The 14440-nt window shown below is 40.8% G+C and overlaps 1 protein-coding gene across 1 annotated transcript in view; it reads right to left on the bottom strand.

Moving 5' to 3' along the window:
• LOC122814469 (zinc finger protein 845-like) overlaps nt 1-14440 on the bottom strand; it is a 781911-nt gene that overhangs the window by 331508 nt on the left and 435963 nt on the right. Inside the window, exon 7 of the mRNA XM_044087049.1 lies at nt 2274-3030. Coding sequence (XP_043942984.1) covers nt 2274-3030 — 757 coding nt within the window. The remainder of the gene's footprint in view (nt 1-2273; nt 3031-14440) is intronic.

The following is a 14440-nucleotide window of genomic DNA, read 5'->3' as shown; positions in this document are numbered from 1 at the left end:
TTGTGAGGTCAGCAGATATGTATGCAGTACCACAATTGCAGATCTATACTTTCGTGCAGGCCCATACCTTCTTCGGACTGGGAATATATAATCCTGGTGTGCACTGATTTTTATACATCATTTCATGAGCATGAAGCATCCTTCTTCTTTTCCCATATAATCTATCCAACACCTTATGGGGTCAGTCAATCACTCCAAAACTGTAAGTTAGGACAGGCAAGCAAACTGGTTTATAGCTTGAATTTTGTTCCTAGATGTCAATGCTGTCTTCAAGATTAAGTCTTCTAAAATATTCCTTACTAAGTTTTATTTGCATTTGTTCATGTTTTATTGTTGATGGTTCATCAATCCCCAAACATTTGTATGCTCCCTCTTGCTAAAGTTCTTTTACATCACATCCTTGTCCCAAACTGACATTTTCTTAGTGCTGCAGCTTTCCTGCTTTAAAGGTTGCTTTGGCACATTTATCAAGACCAAATGACATTCTTATATCATTTGACAAAGTTTTGACTACTTGCAGTTGTGTTTTCAGTTCCTCATCTGATGCGCTCTACAGTTATAAATCGAAAACAAAGAGAAGATAAGAAGTCTTTATACTTTGTTGTTTTCTAGGAGCCAAATTATAGCCATGGCCTAAGCTGTTAAGTAGACAGCTTAAAGGGTTAAGGGCAAGACAGAATAGCAGCACTGACAGAGAGTCACCCTGGAATAATAATTTGTCCTTTATCATGTAACCATTACAATATGAGCTTTTGCTTTAAATTGTCAAATGAAGTTGTTTTAATTATGCAATTATCATTCTATTTCCGGTTTAGAATCAATTCACCAACTGATTTGAACTGTATAAAAACAAGTGGCACCTTACATTCATTATTCTGATGAAGTCTGCATACGGCAGACGAAAGCGCTAGATCCGTATTAATTGATTTTGTTTTTGTGAATAAAGTACTGAGGTCTGTTTACACAGAATTTTATTTCATTTGTCCTTTATCATGGCTTAACTGCAAAGTGGTTGGCTACTGTGTCATGGTCACTGTGATGTAATTTATCAGCATAGGGTATTATCTTATACATTTTTAAACACTCTTTTATCCATGAATATGGGACACTGTCAAATGCCTTTTGTAGTCATTCCATGCCATACTGAGAGTCCTCCCTTTTTCTACACTTCTTTAATATGATTTTAACAACAAATGATCCTTTGTTCCATATGACTTTCTTTTATTGCCCTTTTGTTCTATTGCCATAATTGAGTTTTCTTTGAAATTACTTTAAACTCTGCATCATTTCCAGTGTATAGTTTACACGTTGTCAGAAGGAAAGTTATTGGTCTATAATTTTTAGGGTAGCTTTCAGGTTCACTCTTAAGTAGGAGCATTGTTTTTCCTGTTGTTAACCAGGCTGGTGTCTGTTCGGGGTGTGCGTATAAATAGTTCTTACTCATGGCTAAATCTTTGTGCAAAGATGTTAATACTGTAAGTCAGAAGTTAGGTACTGCATTAGGGCCTGGAGTTTTCCAGTTAGAGGCTTTTCTCAACTTTGTTTCAATCTCTCTGGCTGTTATTTCATCCCATTTCATATCCTGTACCTTTAAACTTCTTATTCTTTCTTTTACTTTTTCTATCCATTTAGCATCTTTGTTATGTTCCACAGGATCTTCATAAATATTTCTGCAAAATGTATCTATTTCCTTTTTGGTCTTTCAGTTCCTTTTACCTTGTTTCCCAATTCAGTAGAGTCGATTATCTGAACTAATTGGGACCTAGGTAGTTTGGATAATCAAACTGTTCAGATAATCAAACATATAACTGAACCGGATAAAAAACTTCTAAAATCTCGTTTTTTTTCTGCATGCAGGAATAAACTTTTCAACCATTCAGAAATTCCGGTGGACAATAAAGAATATTTTTCACATGAGCTACAAGCTCAAAAAAATGCTCAAGTGAATACGTGTAATGTTTACATATTCAGACTTTATGATTTTTCATACCTGAAAACTTTAGAAGGCTGGTTCGGATAACTGACATTTCCGATAAAGCAACATTTGGATAATCGACTGTGTCATCAATAAATTGCTTATTTTGTACTTTTCCTTTATATTTATCTGTGTATCTTCTAAGTTTTTCTGCCTGTGCTATTTTTCATTTATTATTTGCGATGTGCATAAATCTTGATCCATTATAATACTCTGCATTGCTTTTATCATGGCTATCTTTGAGAATTTTTGTCGATCTTTTCCCTTCTAACAGTGACACTTGTCTTAATTGCATTACAGCTTTTTCACTCCTGTGTGAATAGCCTGATGGCGTATCATACCAACACTCTGTGAAAAGCACTTATTGCATTCAGGACATTTATATGGTTTTAATCCCGTGTGAACAGACTGATGGCGTATCAGATGACTACTCTGTGAAAAACACTTACTGCATTCAGGACACTTGTATCTTTTTTCCCCAGTGTGAACAGCCTGATGGCGCATTAAACTATTATTCCATGAAAAACACTTGTTGCATTCGGTGCATTTATATGGTTTCTCTCCATTGTGAATGACCTGGTGGTACTTCAAAGTACTGTGCTTTGGAAAACACTTACTGCACTCTGTGCATTTATACGTTTTATGTCCTTTGTGAATGGCCTGGTGGCACTTCAAATTATTGCGATTTATGAAACACTTACTGCATTCTGTGCATTTATATGGTTTCTGTCCTTTGTGAATGGCCTGGTGGCACTTCAGCTTATTGCAATTTGTAAAACACTTACTGCACTCTGTGCATTTATATAATTTTTCCACTGAGCAAGATCTCTGATTTATCACTGGACTTTGCTGTTGAGCAAAATCTGTGTCTGACTGGTAGCTCTTGCTGCACTTATACTCTGCATAAGGCTGTGGTACAGGTTCGGGATGAATACTCTTATAGCCCTTCACTGGTTGCGTACTGTGCTGCAGGAATTCTGCAAGGTGATGTAACAAGGCCTTTCCAAGTGATGGTTGCCGACTGCATCTCACACCCTGTTCTGTGCTTCTGATACCTAAAACAGACAGTTAACATTTTACCACAATACTAAAACTAATGTGTCAAACATTTCACTAACATCAGCACATGCACATATTTTTACCTATTTTAAGTACTTTGGATTTTTTACTATTAATAGCATTATTTTGTTCTGCTGTTATTAAGCAAAATGTTAAAATAAGCAAAGACCATTCTGGTTCTTCCTTTGCCAAAAATCAAACCTCTGACCTCAGTGATCAGTCTTAAGAGGTGCACAGAGTGGTGCAAAAGTATAATGATCAGATTACATGATAGCTAGATACTCTCATGCACATACCGTGCACACATCCAGATACATTTCTCTCAACCTTTCTTGACTAAGATGTTTGAGATGACTTACAGTGTATGTAGGCGCAGTGCTGCCTTCCTTTTGATGCAACTAAAATTATTACCTTGGGAAACATTTCAACATACCATTCTGTTAATCTAGGACAATGGCTGAAATACTCCATTCTGTACTTCCTAGACAGTGGCTAAATGTACCACACTGTAGCTCCTGGACACTGGTTGGATTTACCATGCTGTAGCTTCTGGACAGAGGTTGAATGTACCATGCTGTAGCTCCTGGACAGAGGTTGAATGTACCACGCTGCAGCTTTTGGACAGTGGTTGAATGTACCATGCTGTAGCTCCTGGACAGTGGCTGAATGCATCATACTGTAGCTCCTGGACAGTGGTTGAATGCACCACACTGCAGCTCCTGGACAGTGGCTGAATGTACCACACTGCAGCTCCTGGACAGTGGTTGAATGTACCACGCTGTAGCTCCTGGACACTGGTTGAATGTACCACACTGTAGCTCCTGAACACTAGTTGGATTTATCATGCTGTAACTCCTGGACAGTGGTTGAATGTACCACACTGTAGCTGCTGGACAGTGGTTGAATGTACCACACTGTAGCTCCTGGACAGTGGTTGAATGTACCACGCTGTAGCTCTTGGACAGTGGTTGAATGTACCATGCTGTAGCTCCTGGAGAGTGGTTGAATGTACCATGCTGCAGCTCCTGGACAGTGGTTGAATGTACCACACTGTAGCTCCTGGACAGTGGTTGAATGTACCACGCTGTAGCTCTTGGACAGTGGTTGAATGTACCATGCTGTAGCTCCTGGAGAGTGGTTGAATGTACCATGCTGCAGCTCCTGGACAGTGGTTGAATGTACCATGCTGTAGCTGCTGGACAGTGGTTGAATGTACCATGCTGTAGCTCCTGGACAGTGGTTGAATTTACCACACTGTAGCGCCTGGACACAGGTTGAATGTACCACACTGTAGCTCCTAGACACTGGTTGGATTTACCATGCTGTAGCTCCTGGACAGTGGCTGAAATGCTCCATTCTGTAGTTCATGTGAAGTGGCTGAATTGGTCCTTTTGCATCAGCTCACTGTCCTGTTTTGTAGACTTCAATCACTAAATACTTCAACAAAATATGTGATGCATGAAGAGGTGTGAATGGAAATGCAGAACGCACTGAACTCAGGGGGGTAACAATTAATTACACTGACAACCAGCAAGTTTTAATGTATGCAGATTATACACTACAAATTTAAGTTTCTACATTTTAATTAGAAGTGTGAAAAATACTATCTACTTTTGTACACAGAATTTTTGAAGGCTGAATCAAGTAACATAACTCATAATAAGATACAACTGAAAGGTACACCCACAAAATGCCGTCTCTTTCGTGTACAGAGAATTTTTTTATACAAGATATGTTGCTTACTTTATTAAAGTGTGACACTTGGGATTACCACTGAATAATATCTTACTTGAAGGACAGCCTTGAAGCAGACACCAGATACAGGAAGTATGCATGCCAGAGTATAACCTGCACTTAACTAAAGTTTTCCATTTGTGTAGTACAAGTAGGATCCACACTGACAGGAAGATCAAAGCAATTGAGCACGATAAAAGAGGCAGTCTTGTTCTCTCCAGTCCTTCACCAATATCATACAAATTCTTGAGGGGGGTCAGGAAAGAACCTCTGCCATCCTTAAAAGTGTACTTTACCTCTTCTACATGCTCAGTTTAGCAACATATAGCAATGCACTCAAAGTATGAATGAAAATCTATTCTCTGAGTGCTTGTAAGCATCCGGAGTGGTCACAAAACTTTAAATCCATATAATACGGAAAGTCATTAGTTCAGCCAAGAGTCAACATAACCAGAACATTCTAGAAGCATAATAAAAATAGAAGAAACATTCCAGCCTAATCAGTGGTTTCCCTACTTTTGATCAAGGGTATTGTGGTCAGATACTATCTTTATAATTACATTTTCAGAATGTTACTACTCTTCAAGGCTTGTCCTAGTGTGAACTATGTAGTACAACATAACTCATAACAACTTGTGCAAGACACCAGTATACTGCGCTACGGATTTGTTCAGGTTCTGACTGTTGTGCAACCATGGAGTTCATGTACATGTAAATAAGGAGGTTGTGAGGGCAATGTCCTCCACACTGGGGATTTAGGTGACCTCCTTCTTGTGAACACATTGCTTGTGGCAGCAGGTTAGAAAGGCTGTGGTTTCAGTCAGTTGTGACTGAAGAAAGGTTTTCTGATTGTTCATGTACTCTTCAGTCACAGGGAAAGTGCAATCAGTTACTTTCATTTGGCCTGAGCTTGTTTGCGTTCAAAGATCAGAAATATTAGGTAGAGAAGCTAATGTACTATGGGTCACTCTTGTCTGTTTAATGTCACTTGTCATCCAACATTTACTCTCCAGCTTGTTTGTCATGTCCTCCCTGGGATGCAGGAACTCATGTGAGGGACCACAGGTCACCAGGAAATCTAAATGTAGAGGCTCTTGGCATGGTTACCATGAATGATAGGTCATTCTGATGCAGTTTCCTGCTGGGGACCTGAAACGCGACTTCCCTTGAGCTATATAGTTTGTTGAGTTGCCTAGATATTTCAGGTTGGGATTTTACTCCCTGTACTCCCTTAAAACAGTGTCTTGCTGACTGACAATTATTTAACCTTGAAATGTCTACCCTCTTATACACATGAAGCCAGATAATGCTCTTGTTGGTGGTGTCATCAACATCTACAGGTGAAAGCACATCTGTGCATGTTTAAAATGAAAAAAAAGCACATTGGTCCAGCTCTGATATATGTTTTGTTATATTTTTTTATATGTTCAAGTTGCTGCTAAAGGCTTCAATAGGTCATTACACTTGAAATGGCTACTTTTTTTTCAGTGAACCTGTATAGTTGTCATAGCCCTTCATTTTATCAGAGAAAATGGATAAGGTCACCTTCAGTTTGTCCTTCTCCCTTCCTGTGAAGACAGTTCCTTGGATGAAGTCTTTCCATTGCAACATACCCAGGCTATTATGCATTACTATACATGAGTGGACAGTTAATCCTAGTTGTAGCTATTTATCTTTGTAGAGACAAAAGCACCATCACTGCAGGATATTTTGACCCTTAACCTATATGGCATTCTGCACAAAGGCAGTCATGGGGCATAATCTGGTGTCTGTATCTTCTGGACCCCAAAAGTCTGAAACCACAGTATTATATACTTTGTCCTAATAAGATCCAACATTGAGTTTGGGGGTTCTTTATTTTTATTTGATTTAGGTATGGTAGACCAGAAAGTGGAATGCATGAAAACACTTGCCCTGCATATACTAGACACTGACTAAATTAAATTATCAACAAAGGCTTAAGAAGTTGGATATTGTCTCACTATGTTTCAGAAGATCTAGAAGAGATCTGATCAGCATTTTCAAAGCTACAGTGATTTTCCATTTGTTTGGCTGTTGAGAGCTAAGCAGACAAGGGAAGACAAGATATTGAAAACAAATACGAACACTGAGTAAAAACAACTAAGTAAAAATATGTTACATCACCATCAGATGCAATGGTGTAACAATGCTGATGACATCATAAACAAAGTAAATATTTTTTTATCTAGATGTTACTCAAAATTGTAAGACATATGGAGCAGGAGCATTGTCCATTTCACTTTGTTTAAATAAGACAGCCAATTTCTCAGCTTCATTAAATCCACTGAATAAGTTTAGCGCCTTAAGAATCCTTTGACTAGTGTGTCTCTCTCTGTCATCAACCACAGACACAAAGGCACCCATTAATTAACTCAATACTGCCATGAAGGCACCTTGTTTTCTAATTGGGATGAAGGTATCCCATAATCTAAAACACCACGCCTGCTAGCAGTACACACTCCTATCTAAAATGCCTGAGGTGACTAACTCTTCTATCAGTAAGCTGATGAATGATGAATGCAGTTTTCAAGGTGCCTCTTCCATCAGTAAGCTGATGAATGATGAATGCAGTTTTCAAGGTGCCTCTTCCATCAGTAAGCTGATGAATGATGAATACAATTTTCAAGGTGCTTGGGTATGTCAATATATGTGACTGCAGTGTCATTTATTCTTTCTGTAGCATCAAAGGGTTTCATATTCCAACAACAGCATTATATGGTAGGAGAAAGTAGGAAGAGCTAAAGTAGTGATGGCGAACCTATGACACGCATGTCAAAGGTGACACGTCATGATGTTTTGGGTGACATACCAGTGTTCACCAACATCCGAGTTACCAAAGAAAGTGATTGAACAAATGTGACCCTGCACTTATCTATTACAACTCAGCAACAAAAGAATCATTAATTGATGTTAATAAAAATAAATGCAATGTGTACCATATTTTTTCAGTTCAAATCAAAATTACTATTAAAAGTAGGGTAATTTATTGGTGTACTGTTTTAAGCCCAATTATCAGTGCACATATCATTTTCTCTATTGTAAGTTGCTGACTTTTCTTTTACTTTTATAATACATAGCAGCGCACATGATTGAACTGTATTTTTTAAAATAAATGAATATGTAAATAATTGTTTCTCTTTTGTTTGGGGGGAGGGGTGTCACCCCAGCAGAGTCAAGATAGGCATTTTCCGAATTTTTGACATGCTGAACCAAAAAGGTTCATCCATCACTGAGCTAAAGCAACATACATACTAGTGCTCTGTTGTAGGGGTTACTTGGGAAGTGCAACTTTCACATTATTTTCACTCATCTATAACTGTGAACTAAGACATTTTGATTCTAAGCTTTCATCTCTTTCCAGTTTTTGAGTAGTGCACATTGATACCTCAAAAGTAGGGAATAAGAAAGATTTGCTTGTGACCCCTTGTTGACATTGTGCCTCAGTCTGGTCCATTTCCAAATGGTGAGCATCACAATTCCTACTCTAACATGTTCCATTTCCTCACAGGAAATGCACCAGTGTGATTTTCCCAGTCCGACTGCAGGTAACACTCCATCACTGTGGATTAGTATGTGTCATAAGTGATGAGTTTGGAACATGGGGGGCTGCCCATGGCTATTTGAAGTGATCCACCCTCTTCCTCCTATACATAACCACAAAATCAGCTTTAACAAACTAGAAAGGCCAGTAATGAATTTTGGGGGTGTCCTTCTGTTACACAAGACTAGAATATGTTCCTTCAGTATAAAGGTTACTTACTGCCAGTTACCACAACCATTATAAGATTGTACCTACAGAATAACTATTACTGTTTATGTTCCCTGTCAGCATACAATTCCTGGAAGGATCTACTTCTGTCAGCATACAATCCCTGGAAGGATCTACTTCTGTCAGCATACAATCCCTGGAAGGATCTACTTCTGTCAGCGTACAATCCCTGGAAGGATCTACTTCTGTCAGCATACAATCCCTGGAAGGATCTACTTCTGTCAGCGTACAATTCCTGGAAGGATCTACTTCTGTCAGCGTACAATCCCTGGAAGGATGTACTTTGCATTACAGTTATGCCGTTTCCAAGGAAAACATTCAGATGAATATAACAGTAAGAATACGGACTTGATTCTTCCCATCACACTTCAGCTGTGGTTCTTTTTTCTCTAGGATTTTTGATAAGATAAAGAGGCTTTCACATACAACTCTGCAATCATTTTATGACAATAATCTTTTCTCCCATTCAACGTGGATTTTGTCCAAATCATAGTACCATAACTTTCCTTCTAAATTTCACCAGTACAATCTATTTTCATAGAAATGCAGGTGATTTTGTGTCTTCTGTTTCCATGACATATCCATGGCATTTGACATCATCATCATCATCCCCTTCTTCCCATTTACATGGGGTCGGGGTATCGTATTGTCGCCAACTCTCTCGATTCAGTGCCACACTCCTGCCTTCTTCAACACTCATGCCTGACTGTCGCAGATCTTCTTTCACACAATCCATCCACCTCTTTGCTGGACGCCCTCGCTTCCTCTTACCTTCTTCCTGTCTGTCCCAAATCTCCCTCACCAGATTGTCTTCTGCTTTTCTACACATGTGCCCAAACCATTGTAATCTGTTCTCTTTGATCTTTTCTGCAATTGGAGCTACTTTGGCTTCTGCTCTTATGTCCTCATTTCTTCGCCTGTCCCACAGTGTGCATCCTACCACCTTTCTCAGGCACTACATTTCCATCACCTCTAGCTTCTTCAACTGTTCTGCCTTTACTGCCCAGGTTTCTGTACCATACAGTAGTACTGGTCACACCACTGTCTTGTACACCTTACTTTTCAGCTTCTTTGGCATTCTTCTGTCATATACTACACCTGATACTCTATGCCAATTGGCTGCAGCCCCTCTGATTCTAGCTTTGACCTCTTCATTCAGACTACCCTTCTCCTCAACCACCCCTCCCAGATACTTGAAGCTGTTTACCTGTTCCACTATCTTTCCATCTATCTCTATTCTCAGCTTCTTCTGATTTCCCCAATCTGCTGCCATTACCACTGTCTTATCTGTGCTTAGTTTCATCCCATGTGCCTTCAGATTTGCATTCCATTCTCCTATCCTTTGCTGAAGTTCTAGATCAGAGTCTGCCTGTACTGCCACATCATCTGCATACAGCAGCTTTGTTGCTCTGACCCCTCCAACCTGTTTGCTGATGTAGTCCATTACCAGTATGAACAGCAGTGGGCTCAGAGCTGAACCCTGGTGTACACCCACTCCCAGTGGGAACCCCTCAGAGAGGCCAAACACTGTCCGTACTTGAGTCACTGGGTCCTTGTACATAGCCTGTACTAATTCTACCAATGTTTCTGGGACTTCAAACCACCGCAGTACTGCCCAGATCAGCTTTCTTGGGACCTTGTCATATGCTTTCTCCAAGTCTAGGAAAGCCCAGTTTGACTCTCTCCTCTTCTCTAGTTTCTTTTCAAGTATCTGTCTCAATGCAAGCATTGGGTCAATTGTGCTGCATCCTGATCCGAATCCGAACTGTTCATCTCCCATCTTACATTCTACTATTCTGCATATCCGTTTATCAATCACCCTCTCCAGAACTTTCATGCAATGTGGTAGGAGTTTGATGCCTCTGTACTGTCCACAGTTGTGGATGTCCCCTTTTTTCTTGTACACTGGCACGAGTATGCTTATTCTCCAGTCATCTGGAATATGCCTCTCTCTCCACAATGCAATTAGTACCCTCAGGAGCCATTTCTCCCCTAGCTCACCCAGCATCTTTATCATATCTGCTGTGACCTCATCTGAGCCTGCTGCTTTCCCTGACTTCATTTTCCTTAGTGCTGCTCTTACTTCTTCTAAGCTGGGCTCCTCTTCTACTCTCATTGTAGGCTGTTTCTGGGGCAGTACCGCTTCTGTGGGGTTTTCTTCATTCAGAAGCTGCTGGAAATACTCCTTCCATCTGCCTTTGATGTCCTGTGGGCTGGTAAGCAGGTTGTTGCTGGAATCCCTTATGAAGGGTATCTGCCTATCTTCTTTATCTTTCTGTCTTTGCCTTGCAACCTGGTACAGTTTCTTTGTGCCCCTTACCGAGTCACTTTCCAGAAGCTGATAGAGTGCCTCTGATGCCCTATTCTTTGCTATTGCAACTTCTTTCTTAGTTTCTTTGTTAGCCAACCAGTAGTCCTTCCTAGCTTGGTCAGTCTTTTCAATCTCCCACTTCTTCCTGCACTCCTTCTTTCTTTTGATTACTTCCTGCACTTCTGCATTCCACCACCAGCTTTCCTTATAGGTTCATAGGTTCATACTAGGCTATCTGCCCAAGGGCATTTATAAGCCTAGCCAGAGTATGTTTGGCTTTCGCCACCCATTTTAAATTAATTTTGCTATGCCCTTTTTCGAGGTTAGTATACTGTGCCTCTGTCTAACAGTGACACAGAAGTAATACCCGGGGTAAACCTACGATCTCCCATCCACTCATCAAGACTCCTCTTGAAGAGAGTCAATGAGGGACTCTGCCTAACCTGGACTGGGATTTTATTCCAGAGTGAAGGGAGCCTCTGGGTTATGAATCTGTCCCTCCAGCATGTCCTATTTATTTCAGTGCTGAGGTTCAAGTCTCTCGAGCGTGTAGCTCGATGGGATTTGGATTTTTTGAGGTGCAGCATGTCCCTTAATTACGGGTTGGACATGGCCTTATACGTCAGGCACAGGTCACATCTGAGCAGGCGGTATGCCACTGAGTAGAGCTGGAGTTTCTTTAACCGGGCAGCATATGGCATCTGTTTGAGCCCTTTGATCCTCTTGGTGAGGTACTTTTGGGGTCTTTCCAGTTGTTGCAGGTGTTTGGTAAGGTACATCTCAAAAGGGGTATTGTACTCGATTATGGGCCTGATGAGGGATGAGTAAAGAGACACGATGACCTCCCCTAATCTAGATGTGAATCCCTTCATGATTAGGTGGGCTATATAAAATGTTTTTCTAACCACTTTGGCCACGTTTATTTCCATACCTGGCTCAGCCACATATCTTTTCTGTAGTCCTTACACATGCTGTTTTTAGGCGCTGCCACTCTTCTTCAACTCCACCTATTTCCTCCTCTTCTTGGGGTGCTAGAGCCCTGAGTAATTCCTTGAACTGCTGTACTTTCTCTCCAGTCAACTTCCAGGTCTTCAGCCTGGTCTCTGTTGACCTTAGAGCCTTCTCTGACCACTGCTTGCAGCTGATTGTGGCAACTACTGGTTTATGCTGTGAACCGACTGTTTCACTGGGGATGACTTTGCAATCATGGATTCTACCCCAGTGCCTTTTCCTTACTAGGAGGAAGTCTACCTGAGTTGCATGTTGGCTACTCTTGTATGTGATCTTGTGACTGTCTCTCTTTCTGAACCATGTGTTGGCTACTATCAAGCCATTTGCCAGACAGAAGTCTAGAATGGCTTCTCCTTCTTTATTCCTATTGCTCCACCCATGTGGACCCAGGCAGTCCTCATATCCTGTTCTGTCTGTCCCGATATGTGCATTTAAGTCACCCATTATCAACACCAATTCATGTTGTCCTGCTTTATCTAGTAGGTTCTGCAACTGCTGTCTAAATGCACTCTTTTCCTCACTATCACAACCCTGCTGTGGGGCATAGGCTGAGATTATGAATACTGTCCTATTATTACACTGGAGTCTGATTGCCATGAGTCTGTCATTAATTCTGATGATATCCCTCACTGACTTCTGAAGCCTCTGTCTCACCACAATTCCTACACCATTTCTAGCCTGTCCACCACCTGAGTTGTAGAGTCTGGATCCCAAGCCAAGTGGCTTTGTTACAATGCCCTTCCATCTCGTCTCTTGGATACATAGGATGTCCAGCCTCCTCCGTATCATCATGTCATCCACTTCTAAGCTGCGTCCTGTCAGTGAACCTACAATAAGCGTAGCAATTCTCAGTTCATGTTTGGCAGGTTGGTTGGTTTTATGTCCAGCTTTCACTCAACAGAGCTATCCCAGGTAACCCAGGCTGGGCAACTAGACACCGGCCAGCCAGTAGCCTATTGACCCAGGGCTGCTGGGCTTTTATGGCAGGTACACACTGGCCAATAGGGGCACATATACCCCTCCCACCGTTAGCATGAGTCCCTGGCATGGGTCAGAGAGTAGGCCGGGTCCTCAACCCACTTATCACCAGTAACTACCCATGTCCATTTTTTGGTGACAGTCAACATGACCTAATCACCTAGAGCCATATTTTACACCGTTGAGTGGCTAGCCCTGCCATGGCGTGCAGTTTGTGATCCGTGTTCTCCATTTGACATGGTGTCTCAAATTAAGTGATTAATTGAGCTAGCCTCCTTAGGTTTTTCCCAGTCAGCACTCTCTTGGTTTCACATCTAGAGACCTTTTTAACCGACAACAGGCTGTAAAATGGCATCCTAATTTTTCACGTTTTCTGCGAGTGCATGTACATAGTCACAAATAAGCGTCACAATACAACACTTACTAATAACAGCCCACTCATCTTTTTCCTCTAATGACTCATTGCTACTCTGCCTACACAATTTAAATATACTTCTAATGCCAAACAAAAACAAATCAATGCCATTTCTGCTCTGAATCCCACATTTTATATTAGTTCAACCAACACCATCAGTATCCAATAGGCAACTCGCACAAAACTACTTAAATTTACAAAAGATATTAGTGTGAAAGGTGGCCAGCACATGCTACAAGTCATAAAAAAACAACAAAAATGTCTTGTGTATCTGTCCAAGGCCTATTTTACAGGTACAGCTAGTAAAACAAATGCTTCATTGTACTTCCTTACCATACTACTACATGCATCAGCAATTTTCAAAAATCTGAAAACTACACAGCAAATGAAGGTAGAAACATGTGACAATAAAGCAGCAAAATTTGTTACAAACATCTCTTACACGGCTCACCATTCTGTCATCCTAAGATAATTACACTGGCTTGACTTGCCACAATACCCAGTCTTCACAATTCATAATCTCATCCACAACCCTAGAAACTCCCCCTCTCAAAGAAACACCATCTAGAGTTCCATTCCAATGAAAAAATCCTACTAGTCACCAGTAAGTCAAACAATAGTGACAGAGACACTCTTTAGTCCAGCTAAGACTCCAAACTCTGGAACAGCTTACTACTTGCAATAAAAATATAGGTTAATTGGTGCATATTAGGCTGATAACCCCTGGGGCCTTTTTAAGCCTAGCCATGCAACTCAAATCTCTGATATGTTCTGGTACCACTGATAACTGTAAGCAGGGGATTGGGAGATGAACCATTTATAGCCGGCCTGTGTCCATTAGAGACACAGGAGCCAAACCAGGGATGAATTTCCTGTTCCCCATCTAATTGTCCAAGTTATATTTAAATTGGGTCAGTGAGAAATTCTGCTTCACATGGATGGGAAACCTATTATGGAGAAGGGGTAGTCTCTGGGATACATACCTGCCTCTCTAGAAAGTCCTGTTTGATTACAGGCAAGGTTTAAGTCTTCAGAATGGGTAATTCTGGTGCTTTCTGTTTTGTGGATATGGAAGAGGTCCATCAAGGTGGAATCCATAAATGCCTTGCACGCCAGGCACAGATTTCCCCCTCAAAAGCCTATAGGAAGCAGAATATAGTGATAAGG

Source organism: Protopterus annectens, chromosome 10.part0, assembly GCF_019279795.1.
Source record: "Protopterus annectens isolate FY-2018-M chromosome 10.part0, PAN1.0, whole genome shotgun sequence".
Classification (NCBI taxonomy): domain Eukaryota; kingdom Metazoa; phylum Chordata; order Ceratodontiformes; family Protopteridae; genus Protopterus; species Protopterus annectens.
Note: the sequence above shows the minus strand (reverse complement) of the source record. Positions and strands in the feature narration are given on the sequence as shown.